General features: G+C 37.1%; 1 protein-coding gene across 5 annotated transcripts in view; it reads left to right on the forward strand.

Annotated features, from left to right (window-relative positions):
- The window catches only part of FERRY3 (FERRY endosomal RAB5 effector complex subunit 3), a 59,167-nt gene extending 46,074 nt beyond the window's left edge, over positions 1–13,093 (forward strand). For 4 of the 5 annotated variants that reach the window (XM_073223712.1, XM_017650915.3, XM_073223713.1 and 1 more), the window contains 4 exons: positions 292–494; positions 10,416–10,473; positions 11,058–11,125; positions 11,821–13,093. In XM_073223712.1, coding sequence (XP_073079813.1) covers positions 292–494; positions 10,416–10,473; positions 11,058–11,125; positions 11,821–11,913 — 422 coding nt within the window. In that variant the 3' untranslated portion in view covers positions 11,914–13,093. Of the gene's footprint in view, positions 1–291; positions 495–2,500; positions 2,551–10,415; positions 10,474–11,057; positions 11,126–11,820 lie in introns of those variants that run through there. The other variant, XR_012125909.1, reaches the window with a different exon arrangement.
- Positions 13,094–14,310: the final 1,217 nt, after the last annotated feature.

Genomic DNA, 14,310 nt, shown 5'->3' on the forward strand with positions numbered 1-14,310 from the left:
TAAACATTAGGGAAACAAAATAGAGATGATGAGTCCTCATTCGATTTACTTACTATTTGGTAGTCACTTCATACCAGTTTACAAACCTAATGCAAAATTGACTGTTGTCTCTTTTTCATTACCTTCTTTCCAAGCATTGAGGCACAATAATCACATTTGCTTCTTGAGCCCGGCATACGTTCCTGGTATACCACTACTAGTTCAACACATTGACTGCCATTTACATTCACTAAAGTCCATTGATGAGTGATTTATGCATTTGGAATTCAGGATTGCGTTTGTTGTTCACAGGAGAATTTTACATCACACGGCATTCTAATCTCTCAGAAATACATGTTGCTTTCCATCTTTGTGTGGATGACAATGTGAAGTCAGGAAACATCACTGCTCGTGATCCTGCCATTATGGGGCTCCGAAATATACTCAAGGTTTGCTGTACCCATGACATCACAACAATAAGCCTTCCTCTCTTGCTGGTGCATGATATGTCAGAGGTAAGCAGATAGAAAAGTACCAAAATTGTATGAAAATGTTAACCTTCAATACTGTATAATAATTACAATCCACTTTACACTTTAAAAGCACTTTATTTTTAACTAATGGACCTTTGCATCTTTTATCTGGTTTACAGAATTGAGTGATATGTAACAGAAAACAGTGAATAATCCTTAACCATTTATGTTCAGAGAATTTATAGTTGGTGAATTAGAAATCATGATTATCTTTAGTTTGGGATAAGGCATGTTTCCCTTCTCACCCTCCCCTCCTTCCTCCTCATCTTCCTACATTTTTGTCTTAAGTAGTGTAAGATTTACCTCCACATTTATATTTGGCTTAGGCTAACATTAAAATTTGTTTGTATTCTCTGAGTATGTATGAATAGGCAATGGAAAGGGATGCTAGATTACAGATAGAAACCAGCCTCTTTTTAACATTTTCTCAAGTCTTCTCCTTGGATAATACAGGTATTAGCTTCTACAGTTAAAGTGTGGTATAAACATTCTTTTTATTGGGAGCAAAACAATCTCAAAACAAAGGGGTACAGATAAATTCTTCTGGGAGAGCCAGTGGTCAACCTGGTGATGGGGAATCTGTATCAGCAATTTAGTGTCTGCTTACTTTGAGGTGGCATTTTTTAGAATGCAAAATGGCTAACTGGTTAAGTGCAGACTGTGAGTGTCAGGAAGGAATTTTGATCACTGATTACCAAAAGTTATTTAACAAAATAAAAGATGTGTGTAAATGCTAAACAGATCTTCTTTGACTTAACAATGGGATTACGTCCTGAAAAACTCATTGTTAAGTGGAAATATTGTGAGTCAAAAATGAATTTAGTGGTATATACCTATCCTACCCAACACCATAGCTTAGCCTAGCCTACCTTAAACATGCTCAGGACACTTACATTACCCTACAGTTGGGCAAAATCACCTAACACAATGCCTATGGTATAATAAAGTCTGAATATCTCATGTGATGTATTCAATACTGTTTGGAAGGTGAACAACAGAGTGGGTGAGTGGGTAAGAACTGTTGTCCATGAGGCTGTTTACCCTCATCATCGTGTGGCTGACTGAGAGGGGAGGCTCACTGCCCCACCCAGCATCACTAGCGAGCACCATATGGCCGATTGCTAGCTCAGAAAAGATCAGAATTCGGAATTCAGGGTGCGGTTCATACTAAATGAGTAGTACTTTTGTACCTTCATAAAGTCCAGAAAGTTGAACCATCCTAAGATGGGGACCATCTGTATTCGTTGCAGTGTAAAAATTGTCACACTTTACTCTTTAGTGTGCCTGAGTCTCACTTAGACTCATTATATGATGAGGTCTCATTTTAAGTACAATATATACACAGAAAATTAGTTTTACATAAGACAAGTTTATTTTAAATGATTTCCCAGTTACCTATTTTATTTCCACCAGACACATTCATTGTTTTGTAGAAGAATTCTGGCTCCATCTTCTGAAAGCTGCGTCAGACTCCCTGATAATCTCATTTCATTCACTGCAGTGCCCTCAGTCATACCTATTATGGTATCAGAAGAGATTGGCAAACATGTTTTTCTTTCTTCACCATAGCTTTATAAAGTTTTAGTTCCATCAGGAATGTTACCCATTGTTAACTTATCACTAACTAGTCCCTCTATAAAAGAGTCTTTGGGGAGTAATGAAGAAAAGTTTTTGATGAATTCCAGCCACAAGGAAACATCCAAACATTCCTGCAGCTGGACTCCTGGTTAACCAGTTTATAAAAATGGTTATATGTAGGTGGGAAACAACCTCAAAAACAGTGTTTCCGAAAGTCACTAAGTTTGGATTTATTTCTAGACATCTGATACTACTAGCATTCCCTCTCCCACAATGTTACAAAAGTTACATGTTTTAAATTGGGACAGCCAGCTGCAGGACATTAAGTTTTTTTCTAAGTGTTCATTTCAATTCACGAAAGTATATTGAGTGGTGATCCTCCCATTTGTTGTATTTAAACATCCATTCAGGTCAAGAAGTTTATTCTCCAAACTCAGACAACTCTACACAGGATATAGAGGTAATATTTGTTTAACTCTGATGCAGAGATCCCAAGCATTTTCAGGTGTTGTTTTCTTCCGGTTACAAACAGAATTGCTAGACACTCAGTTACCACATTTTAGTATGTTCAAGGTGTAATGATGATAATGTCTGAAACAGCCTGTATCCTATGGTAGATAAAAAGAGCTGAAGAAAGACTGATATTACCAGTTTTATCTCTATAGTCTTTATGATCTGAAGATACTGTCATATTGGGGTCATCTAACCTGATGGATGTAGAATAAACCTGCAAGTCAAGAATCAGTTCTTGACTTCCTTTTATTTTTACTATTAACTTGATGAATAATTTGGGTCTAAGGGGGTTTAGTTATTGTAATTGTTGTGGCTGATGAGGATGTTAAATTTTATTTTTAAATTTTTTTAGAATATAATACACATGTAGAAAAGCATACATATCATAAGTATGTAGCTCAAATTTTTGGAACCTGAGCACCCATGTAACCAGTAGACAGAACAAATCATAGCATTGCCAACGCCCCAGAAAGCCACCACCCTCACAATCCCTTCCAGTCACTTAAACCTTACCTCCTCCACAAGGGTAGCCACGATTATCACTCTGAAAATCATAAATTAGTTAGTTGTTTGTTTTTGTAGTTTATGTAAGTGGAATCATATAGAATATGCTCCTATATCTGGCTTCTTTCACTCAATATTATATTTGTGAAATTTATCCACATTATTGCTGTGGTTATATATTGGTCGTGCATTCTCATTGTTAGGTATTACTCCATTGTGACTAGGCCACATTTAACCATTATACTATTTAAGGACATTTGGGTAGTTTTCAGGTTTTGGTAATGACTAATGTTGCTGTGAACATATTAGCACATGTATCTTGACACTTCTGTTGGGTGTCTAGTTAGGGATGGAAGTGTTAGGTGTTTGATATGTATGCATGCATATGTTTAGCTTTGGTAGATACAGCTGGATTATTTCCCCAAAGTGGTTGCACCTAACCCCTTGTTTTTGAATGTGAAAAAAAAGAAAGCCAGGCTATTCCTCACCTTCTGATAATAGCTGTGAAACTGAATAATACAAGAATTCAGGTACTTCAGAGGCACATACCTGAAAGTAAAGAATAGTCAGTTTCCCACATGGGTATATAAACTAAGAAAATAAGTCTGATATGTAACTTTTAAGACATACAGTGAAGACCTAAAAGTATATACCAACTAAATCTTAATCACCTCTGCAGTGCAAGCTTACCCTAATCAAAAATTCAAGTTGCATGGTTAAAGTATGGCATTTACTTTAGATAGAGGGTGTGGTCTGCAGTTAGACTCAGCCGGACATTTTCATCTCAGTTTCACAGGTTTAGAAGTTACTCTCTGTGCTGTGCCCTCTGACCATCTAAAGTATAGCCATAGGGCCCAGTTTTCTGCTTCATGTGCAAAGTCTGAAGTGTTTCATGTGATCCATTCAGTTTCTTCAGTGGATTTCTTTCACAGCGTGTTCTCACTGGCGTGACAGTAAGATACACTCGCTTTGCCATTACTTAGAACTCAACAGCCAGTGCCTTTCTGTACTGTGGCCTGACCCATTATGCTGTATTTACTATTCACTGTATAACATATACTGACCCCATTCACTGTATAACATATACTGAGATTTCTTTCCAGAAGAGAGCTCCTTGTGAGACTGCAGGCCACATCCCATATGTTATGTCTTCTCCTGACTTTATCAGTTTCTAAGCTATAGTTTACCTTTTCCAGTAACGCAAAGCCATTCTTTTTAGGAGCTGGTTTTAATCAGAGAAAAAAATGACAGGGATGCCTGGGACAGAGTCCCCATGTAGGCAAATGGGAGATTAGAAACAGCTTGGATGTGTTTGTGCACACGTGTGTGCAACTGTCTAGCATTTCCTTTCAGATTCATATGCTGCTAAGCAGCAAGAAGTAAATAAAGTAAATAGAATATAAGGGTTTATGTCATCTGAAAATTAAGTTGTCTATCATGTTAAAGTTTTCCTGGGATCCTGGCATGAATCGGTGTTCTGGTGTGTTCTCTACATAGCACCAGTGACACTTTGTCATGAATTCATGTCATTCTGAGGAGCATGAAGTTCTTAATTTGTCTCATAGACATTTTCTGTAGACCATGCTATTAACCGCACATGTACAAAACGCAAGAACACATGGTATTAGTGGGTAAAAGGTGATGAAGTGGGGCACTGAAAGGACTTTATCAACTTTTCCCATCTACTTTTGGCCAAACCGTTAGAGCCATCCCTACTGTAACCTATGCTTCAGTCTTTCATTATTATTATTATCCTGATTTTAATACACTGGGGCAATATATATTCTGTATGCTGGTGTTTGAGGCTAGCTATTCAGTGCCTCTGTGCTTACAATTCACATTGGTTGTCCTCATGTGAGTAGCTGTGAGGCTTGACCTTACCAGCCTGAGATAATTCAAAGGCTAATCATAGATGTCAATAAATTATAGGTTATAAGACAAGCTACTGTCAGATAATGCTTTTTTATACATAAAAATGAGTGCTCTATTATAGCAGTATAAATAGTAATAATTCCTTGATGCTGATTATTTCCATAGTATTTTGAAGAATGTCATGTTTCAGAGTCAATATTTTAAGGTGATACAAATATTCAGTTACACTTTAGCATTTACCCCTACATGTAGTCAATCCTTCAATAAAATGTGTAACATGAGTGAAGTGTAAGTAGTCCTTTGAGGAAATGAAACGCTCCACGAAAGTGAACCAGCAGGAACAACCAAAAGATAAAAACAGACGCACAAAGACATGAGGCAGTGTGGGCTTATGAGACACCATCTGTAGTATAGTTGGTTACTGTGTTTAAAGAACTTGAAAACAAGCCTAAAATGCCTTCAAGTAAAAAATGCTATGAAAAATTATGTGACAACTACAAAACTGAGTTTTTAGTTGACAAAAGAAATTTTAAAAGACCGAAATAAATGGATAGATACACTATGTTCATGGGTTGGAAGACTCGCCCTTATCAGTTCTCATGGCAACCTATGGGTTTAAATCCCAATCAAAATCCTTACAAGGCAATTCTGAAGATGCTGAAGAGCTCACTTTAAAATTTATATGAAATGCACAGGACCTGAAACAGCCAAAACAATTTTGACCAAGAACAAAGTTGAGTGACTTACACCAACTGATCTTAAGACTTAACTGTAAAGCCACGGTACCCAATACAATGTGTTACTGGCAAATAATAGACTATGACTCAAATGAACAGAATAGAGAATCCAGAAATAAGTCCATGCATATGTGGTCATTTTGATTTCCAGCAAAGATGCCAGGGCAAGTCAATGGGAGGAAGGTAGTGTTTTGAACCAGTGGTGGTGTAAGAACTGGATATTCCTATAGCAAAAATAACCTTGACTTTTACCTCACATACATAAAAATTAAAATAGATCATAGACCTAAACCAAAAAGGCTAATATGATAAAACTTCTAGAGGAAAACAAAAGAAAATCTTGATGATATCAGGTTAAGCAAAGATTTGTTAGGACACAAAAGACATAAGTCATAAAAGAAAAAACTTAATTGTACTTGATTAACATTTTAAACCTTTGCTAATCAAAAGGTACTGTTCAGAGAATGAAAATGCAAGTCTCAGACAGCCACAAGGCTTTGAGTGAGTCACTGTAGCTTTCTCAGTGTCCTTTTTGAATTTATAAATGTGGTTTTTGTGATCAAATTATGTAGATTGTAAAGTTTCATGTAAACGTAAAACATTATTATCGTAGCTTTCTGAGCTATCAGCATTTCCTCTTAGCTGTTGATTTTTGTTAGTCACCATGCTCCCTCTGTACATAATGTTTTTAACTAGGGAGAAACAAACCGAAAGACAAAAATTTTTCACACCATGCGTGTCTGTACCTCACATAAGGCACTGTGGCTCTTCCCAGTTAAAAGGAAATGCCCTTCCTTTCTGTGAACTTTGAAGCTGAGAAGTGTTATAAATATAATTTAAAGTTAAACATCAGAAAATTCTGGTCATTTTTATAAGCTTCCAGAGCGTTAGAAAGAGAGTTCTTTACTTCTTAACTCTCTTAGCAACTAGACTCCTTTTAATTAATTACCAATCTTAAAATGTCTTGGACAAAAAAAGTGGTTTACTGTCTAAGCCCATTTTTGGCAAAGGAGAAAATCATTTTCTTTTAAATTTCCATGGATTAAAAATTATCACTCAACTTATATTTTTGAGCATCTGTATGCTCAGTATTGTAGAAGTCATTGTAAAAGTAATAAAGGTGAATAAAAAGTGGTTCTTGCCCTCAGAGAACACACAATGAAGGAAAAAAACCTATAATCCCACCTCCCTGCCTATTCCTTTACCCCTTAAATGCCACTCAAAAATAAAGAAGAGAGTACAGTGTGATCACTGAGATAAAAGAAGTACTTTGGGAGCTGAGAGCATAGAGACATCATTTGTAGATGGGGAAGCAGAGACTGCTGTGTGAAGGAGATGGCAATTAAACTGGACACTGAAGAATGAAGATGGGGTTTCGATAGATGGAAATAGTGGAGAGGGTGTTGATGGGCAGAAGACACGGCTTGAGGAAGAACAGGAGGTGGGGGACAGGCACTGCAGATCTGGGCAGGCAAAGGTGGGCAGATACACTTAAGTGAAACCTTCGTTTTTTTAACTTAAAGTCATGGAAGCTGAGGTAGTTTTGGCCCTAATGTAAATATCCCTAACTAGTAAAAGAAAGTCTTAGATTATTCATGAGACAATAGGAAGCAGTGGTAAGTTATTAAACAGGAGTGTATCATCAGAAATGGACTTACGATAAATTAGCCAAATATGGTGTGAAGGGCCGATATTGGAGCCAAGGAAACCGGAGTCCAGCAGTTCCAGGCACGAGGCCACAATGCGCTCAGAGTCAGGTGTGGAGCGAACAGACTCCGGTGACGCACCACCCCCTAGGCAGGCGGGCAGGTTCGTGAGACAAGGGAAGTCACCAATGGGAAGTATGCCGTTAAGGTCAGTTAGAATGAGACTGAGGAAATAATCACTGAATTGTAACCCAGCATGTAAAGCAAAAATCCATGAGTCTATGCTGATGTAAACAGTATTGAATAAATAGGGCAGAAGAAACAATGCAGACGAATGCTAAATAATTTATGTAGATACTTCATCCTCTAGGAGAGCAAGTCTCCACCTCCTAAGTGTGTGCTGCTCCTCGTGAGTGACTTCTTAACAGAGTACAGTGTGGAAAGGCTGGTGGATAACTTCACAGTGGAGAAGCCAGAAAAACTGCCTCAGCCAGCTGATCCCGGTCAATATTAAGGTGCAAGTCACACTGATAATACATACCCTTGATAAGAGGTGATGAGAATGGCACTTGACCTCTGCAGTCTTCCTCCCCAAAACCCATAGGCTCCAGGCTAATGAGAGGAACATCAGACAAGCTCCAATAGAAGGCATTGACCAGGGCTCCCTGAAACTCTCAGTCATCAAAAAAAGGAAAGTCTGAGAAAGTCACAAGTCTAAGGGGACGTAATGACTCAATATAGTGTATCCTCGATATGATCCTGGAACAGTAAATGTTATTAGGTTAAAAACTAAGGAAATCTGCATAAACTGGATTTTGATCAATGTGTCAGTAGCGGTGGGGGGGGCCTGTTATTAAATGCATTTAATTTGTTTATTGCACTGCAGTTAGAAAACATAATGCACCCAGGAGAGAGAACAAAAATTTATTCAGGGGTTTAATTTTTAACTGACAGCAAATAGAAATTAGTGAGGTCGTGGCAATTTGGTTGTATTGTGATTAAGTTCAACAGGTATATGGGGTACTTGAAAGATCAAATTCTACAGCTGCCGCCTTTCTACAGTTTCTAATTGGTCCAGCTCCTTAATGCTAGGGGAGAAAGCCCTTCTTTGGTGGGAAACATTTTCAAAACTAAGTTACAGCTTCTTTCATTAAAAGCTCCTATCAGTTGTTAAAAAGGGGCCTTCTGGACGTGTGCCGTGTGTTTTGGTTATTTCACCTTAGTGTCATCAAAATTCCTGTGCTTCTACAGTTGTGATTTTACAGTGTAGAAAATAATTCAGTTTTTGTCTGCTATTGCTTGAAATATATATGTATCACTGAAAACCCAAAGTGCATTGAAATTGCTAAGAATTTTCCCTGCTGTTTGATACAGTCCATTGTCTTTATTTTTGACAGGTGCATAGACACTTCATTTTAGTACTGTGTAGTTAATGTAAGATGTTAGTATTAGGGGAAATTGAGTGACAGAGGGAGAATTTGGGCACTGTACCATTTCCACAACTTTTCTGTAAACCTAAAGTTGTTTCAAAAAATACTCTATTTTTAAAAAGCCATCAGAGGGATACCATTTTGGATCTACTAAACTAATAAAAATTTTAAATAATATATTAATATTTAAATGTCCAATTACTGGTGAACATACAGTGCCATTGATGATGCATACATTGCTAATGGCTAGTGTAAATTAATATAACCTTTTGGGGAAGAACCTAATTTCATTTCATTAAGCTATATAAATATCACAAGAAATTATTAAAAAACAGTAATGTATATGCACACATACACATACATACATGTACATAAATATGTCCACTGCAATGTTATCAGAAACAAGTGGAAATCGAACTATAAGGGGCTGTTTCAATAAATTATGATACAGTAACTGAATAGAACAGTTTTTAAATTGTGTTCTGAAGATTCCTCCCAGGATCCTAGCCCCTTCTAAGGGGGTCCAGAAGATTTAAAATATTTTCATGATCAGTGGCATTATTTGCCTTTTCCATTCTTATTTCTCATGAGCATCAGTGAGTTTTTTCAAAGGCTATATACTGCATGATATAACACACAGATTAAATGCAGAAGCAGATAGGAGAATCCAGATCTTTTCTGTTAAACCAGGAATTGAGATTTGCAGATATGTAAAACATCACCACTCTCTAACTAAAAATTTTTCTTTTTTGGAAAATATAGTTTACATAAAAAAATATGTAAACATGTAATGCATTTACCATCATTGTTTTTAAATGGAATTAATATTTTCAAGTTTTTCTGTTTTAATTTCTAATGCAATAAATATCAAGAGATATAACCCAATAAACATAAGGTCATTGGAGTCCTCCTCAGTGATTTTTATGAGTATAAAAGATCCCAAAACCAAAAAAGATTGATAATTACTATAATGAAATAATAAACATTTTGTTATTATGAAAACTTGTAACGTGGGGAAGTAATTCTGATGATAGTGAAGATAAGTAGAATTTAAACTAATATAGTTACTGACCATAACTGTTGAAAATTATCAATGGGTTGATCATTGTCTAACACTGGCATTCATGTTAATATGTGACAAATTATTAGAAAGCTACATAGAAAAATGAATGCATGTAGTTTGTTGGATGGCTGGGATGGGGTGTTTATTTCTGTTACTTTTGTAACAACATGTTATACAGTAAAAACATTTTAATGTATTACTTATTCAAATAATACATAGTTTAATAGAGTTATTCATGCTAACATTGGGTGTAGTAGATAGAGTTTATATATCACATTTGTCTTTAGAATTAATTATCTTTGAAAGTTTTAAAGGTATGTTTATTTTTAAAATTATATTTACTAGGCCAATTCAGTTAGTTTGCATTTCCACAAGTATAGTCAAACAGCTAGAAGTTATATATCTAAAAACCAGATGAAACCCAGCTGAAGTTATCAAGTAGTTGCCTGAATCAGTTTGCATAGTGGATGGTCAACATTATAGATGGATTAAGATCTGAATGTAAATTTTTCTACAAAGTTCTTTTAAAAATGCATGACTTTGTTTGCTTCTGTTTTTAGGAAATGACTATACCGTGGTGCTTAAGGAGAGCAGAACTTGTATTTAAGTGTGTCAAAGGTGAACATAATCTTACATGTAACAACACAACCTGTATTTCCTCGCTCCCAAATATTGAAAGTAGAGCAACCCGGCAGAATGGGGAAGTTACCTCTGTCATCTGGTGCCTCAGTTTAACAAGCAAATATTTTATGATGGGCTTTACTTATTTTTTCCAGTCAAAAAAACAAAACAGAACAAAATCTCCAGCACACTTTAAATACAAGAATATTTTAATGTTACTTATATTTTGTGCCCTGATAACTTTTTTCTGCTTTTTATTTTCTTAAAAAGAAAAATAATAGAGCCACATGTTTAATTAACCTTTAATAACCTGCTTTAGCTGCATTGTATAGAGACTAAATAGGCTTGAGGAATTCTAAGTAAGAATGTGTTGACAAACTCATGTTAAACCTCTTTGGCATGGAGGATTAAGGGTTGCGGAAGCCCATCTGCCCTTTAGGCTTAGCTGCCCTCCTGCAGGCAAGTGGCTACCTCAAAAGTCAAGACATGAGGCCCCACAATGAAAATTCAGTTTATCTTAGTAAGGGACAGGTAGGTCTAAAAACAAAACTCATAATTCAGCAAAGTGTGTTCTGTTTTAGGTTTCATGATGGAAATGGCTTCGTGGGATGGGGGAATTTCTAGGACAGTGCAATTTCTGGTTCCACAGGTATGTTGCCTGAATACATCTCACTCCAATTAATCTCTTATGATATCCTTACAGATACAGCTAGGCATGCTGAATAAACTCAGTACAAAATAACAGATGCTAATAGCTTCCTATTTTTTAAGGAGAAAAGTGTTTGGATGCTATTAAGGTATTCAATTTATTGTCAAAGATGTCCACCACTTAAGAGATCTTTTATTTGCTTAACCCCAAAACCAAACTTGACTCATGTGTCCTTTGGGTTTTTTTCCACATTTATGTTACTTTTTTTTTTTTAAGAGTTCATAAAGAAGGGCATTGGCAGAGAATGATTCTGTATTTTATAGAGAACTTAGCAAAATTAGTGGTACTTTTATTACTTAATTATGGTAGGGTTACCTAGGGGTTTTCCTGGTAATCAAATTTATTATTTGACAGAAAGAATATAGGGTCTCAGAGGATAGAGTCAAAAAAGATTGCCCATAGCCATGCAATTAACTCAGTATGAAAGTTATTAATTATGTATATTTATCTATGGTATATATAATTATTCATTTTTAAATATATTTATATATACTTATTATAAAAGATAGTTTTCACACATTACACTCCATATCTAGAACTAGTTCGTATTTTAAATTACTTCAAAATTTTAAAAATCAGTGATGATTTTTAGTTAAAAAGTTAACAAATTGCACTTTTTTTTTTACTTCTTACAGAGTATTTCTGAAGAAATGTTTTATCAACTCAGTAACATGCTTCCCCAGATCTTCCGGGTATCATCAACACTTACTCTGACGTCCAAGCACTAAACCCTTCCCGGATGGACAACACTGGCAGAAGGGGTATTGCCGGCTTCCCCAGGGACTTGTGTGCCAGGATTTCTGTCAGGCAAAAGAGGCCCAGAAAGAGAACTTGCAACCCAGGCCACAGACCAGATCCTGATAGACATCTGTCAGGCTTTCCCAAAGGTTGTGTACTACACAGACTAGTGATCAGCCCCTTGTACCTTTATTCATAAAGCTTCTTTATGGAACTGTGTTTTTTTACTGTTAGGTCCTATCTGTGAATATTAGTTGTTACTTCTGTTACTTTTATAATATTAGTTAAAACTTCCTATATGTCATACATAGACACTTGATATAAGAGGTGGTTCACGTGGAGACACTCGACTTTTCCAGGAGGCTTCAATCATATATCATCAGCGCACACACAAAATCTCCCTCTACCTAATTTGCCAAGTGAAAATTTAAAACACTGAAATTTACATGGCAAGTATGAATTTCTTGAGAAAATCTTTTTGTAGAGATACAAATATGTGAGACAAATGTGCTTAATCTTTTAAATTCTCCTGTTTCAGAAGCTTGCTTTTAATGTATTTTTTCTAAGGTTTTATAAGCTAAGAGTTAGAAAAAGATTGGATTATTTGCCTCTGTCTCATCTTCCCTATTTGGCTTTGCCCGTGTCCTTAACTGCATTTCATGAGCTGGGAAGATCGTGTGCCTATTTGCAAGCCCAGTGGAAGGTTAGTCTAGACCAGCATCTGGCAGTATTTGATTGCTCATCAACACTGGGACAATCACCCAGTGAGGTTAATCCTCCATCCTGCTTCCTGTATTCTCAGCTTCTTTCTTCTTCTGGCATTTCTTCATTGATAAACTATGTCGCCATTTCTGTCTCTGTTCTGTTTCATCTCCTTTTCCATTGTCTTCTGTTGCAGAACTTTCTTAGATGCGGCATGTCACCTCTTTATCCCATCTGTAACACTGGCTAGAGTAGTGACTATGTTGAACAAAGGCATTTACAAAAGCTACAGTTTCATGAAACTGAAGTTGTATGTTGTATAATTGGCCGTGGGTGAAATGGTGGACCTCTGACATGCTGAGATGGTATATCTTGATTCCAGGAAATAAAAAGCGCTGTATTAGTATGCCTATATTTACTAACTTAGAGAAACTCTGTTGACATAAAAAATGCTTTCTGATAACAGAATGTGTCATGATTTTTACTCAAGGAAACTACTTAAGTATTATCCTGGTAACAACACTAAGGAGAGCACCCACTCCAGACTGTCCACTACACACTAACACTTTTTCAAATCATTTTCCAGGGAACCTGGTGATCCCACCAAAAAGAAGGTAGGTATTCTGCCTCTAAAGTGAGAAATGGCCTTCAAAGCATCATTGTTATTGAGACGGATTCTCATGCAAAGCAGGGTAGATGGAGGTAGAAAACATGTAAAGCACCATCAGACTTTTAGTTCATAATGTGAAAGGGGAGTGGGAGGCAGTGTAGAGGGATCAATAAGGCATTCAAAAACAGGAATGGAGAACCTGCCAACACAATATGTGGAACTCAGCTAAATACAGCGGACAGCACAAGGGTGCGGCCGGGGTCAGGCAGAGGAGGAAGGGCTCCATCACGGAAGCCTGTTGGACTCTCCTGCCCACCACCATCACCTCAAGGATGTCTTACCAAGTGGTCTGTAAAGTGGCTTTCACTCCAGGACAATGTAAAGGTACTATTCGCCTATAAAGTCAGATAAGTTTATTAAGTATCCATTCTTCACATGGTACTGTGTTAGGAGGTATACAGAAGTGGTAAGACAGGAAACATGTTTGTAATGTTACATACCACTGATAGGAAAACACCAAATACATAAAAGCTAATAACAAAAACGAAATTTAAAGTACTGATTGTATGTGATGCAGTGGTGGGGTGTTCAATGAAGCAGGGGTGAGGAAGTCTGGAGTGTTGTATTTGGACCAGATGGATGAGGTGAGGACCTTCTGAGTGTTCTAGAGGGACATGGTTTGAGGCCCCTCATGAGCCATGTGAAGAAGGTGCCTTAGCAGGCTGAGACTAGAAGCATAAGGTACACATAGGAGCAGAAAAGTGCAGGGAGGCACTGACCAATGACCAGGAAGCTGTGAGAAGCTGGCCCCACGTGCCTTAGCACGGACATGGGTGGGGAAGATTCCAGTGAGTGTGAAGTACTGTTTGTGTAAAAGTCAAGTCTTCCTCCTCAAGGCCTTAAAAACCTGTTCTGGAAGTCAGGCAGGCACACTGAGCCTGAGGTCTCCATCCTGGACTGCTTCCCTCCCTTCCCTCTCTGTTTTAAAAGCACAGAACTAAGCAGGGCTATTCCCATGCCACTGATCATGAAGTGTGGCACCAGCTGTTCTCAGGATGACACTGACCAGAATGGA

Source organism: Manis javanica, chromosome 15, assembly GCF_040802235.1.
Source record: "Manis javanica isolate MJ-LG chromosome 15, MJ_LKY, whole genome shotgun sequence".
In the NCBI taxonomy this organism is placed as follows: Eukaryota; Metazoa; Chordata; class Mammalia; order Pholidota; family Manidae; genus Manis; species Manis javanica.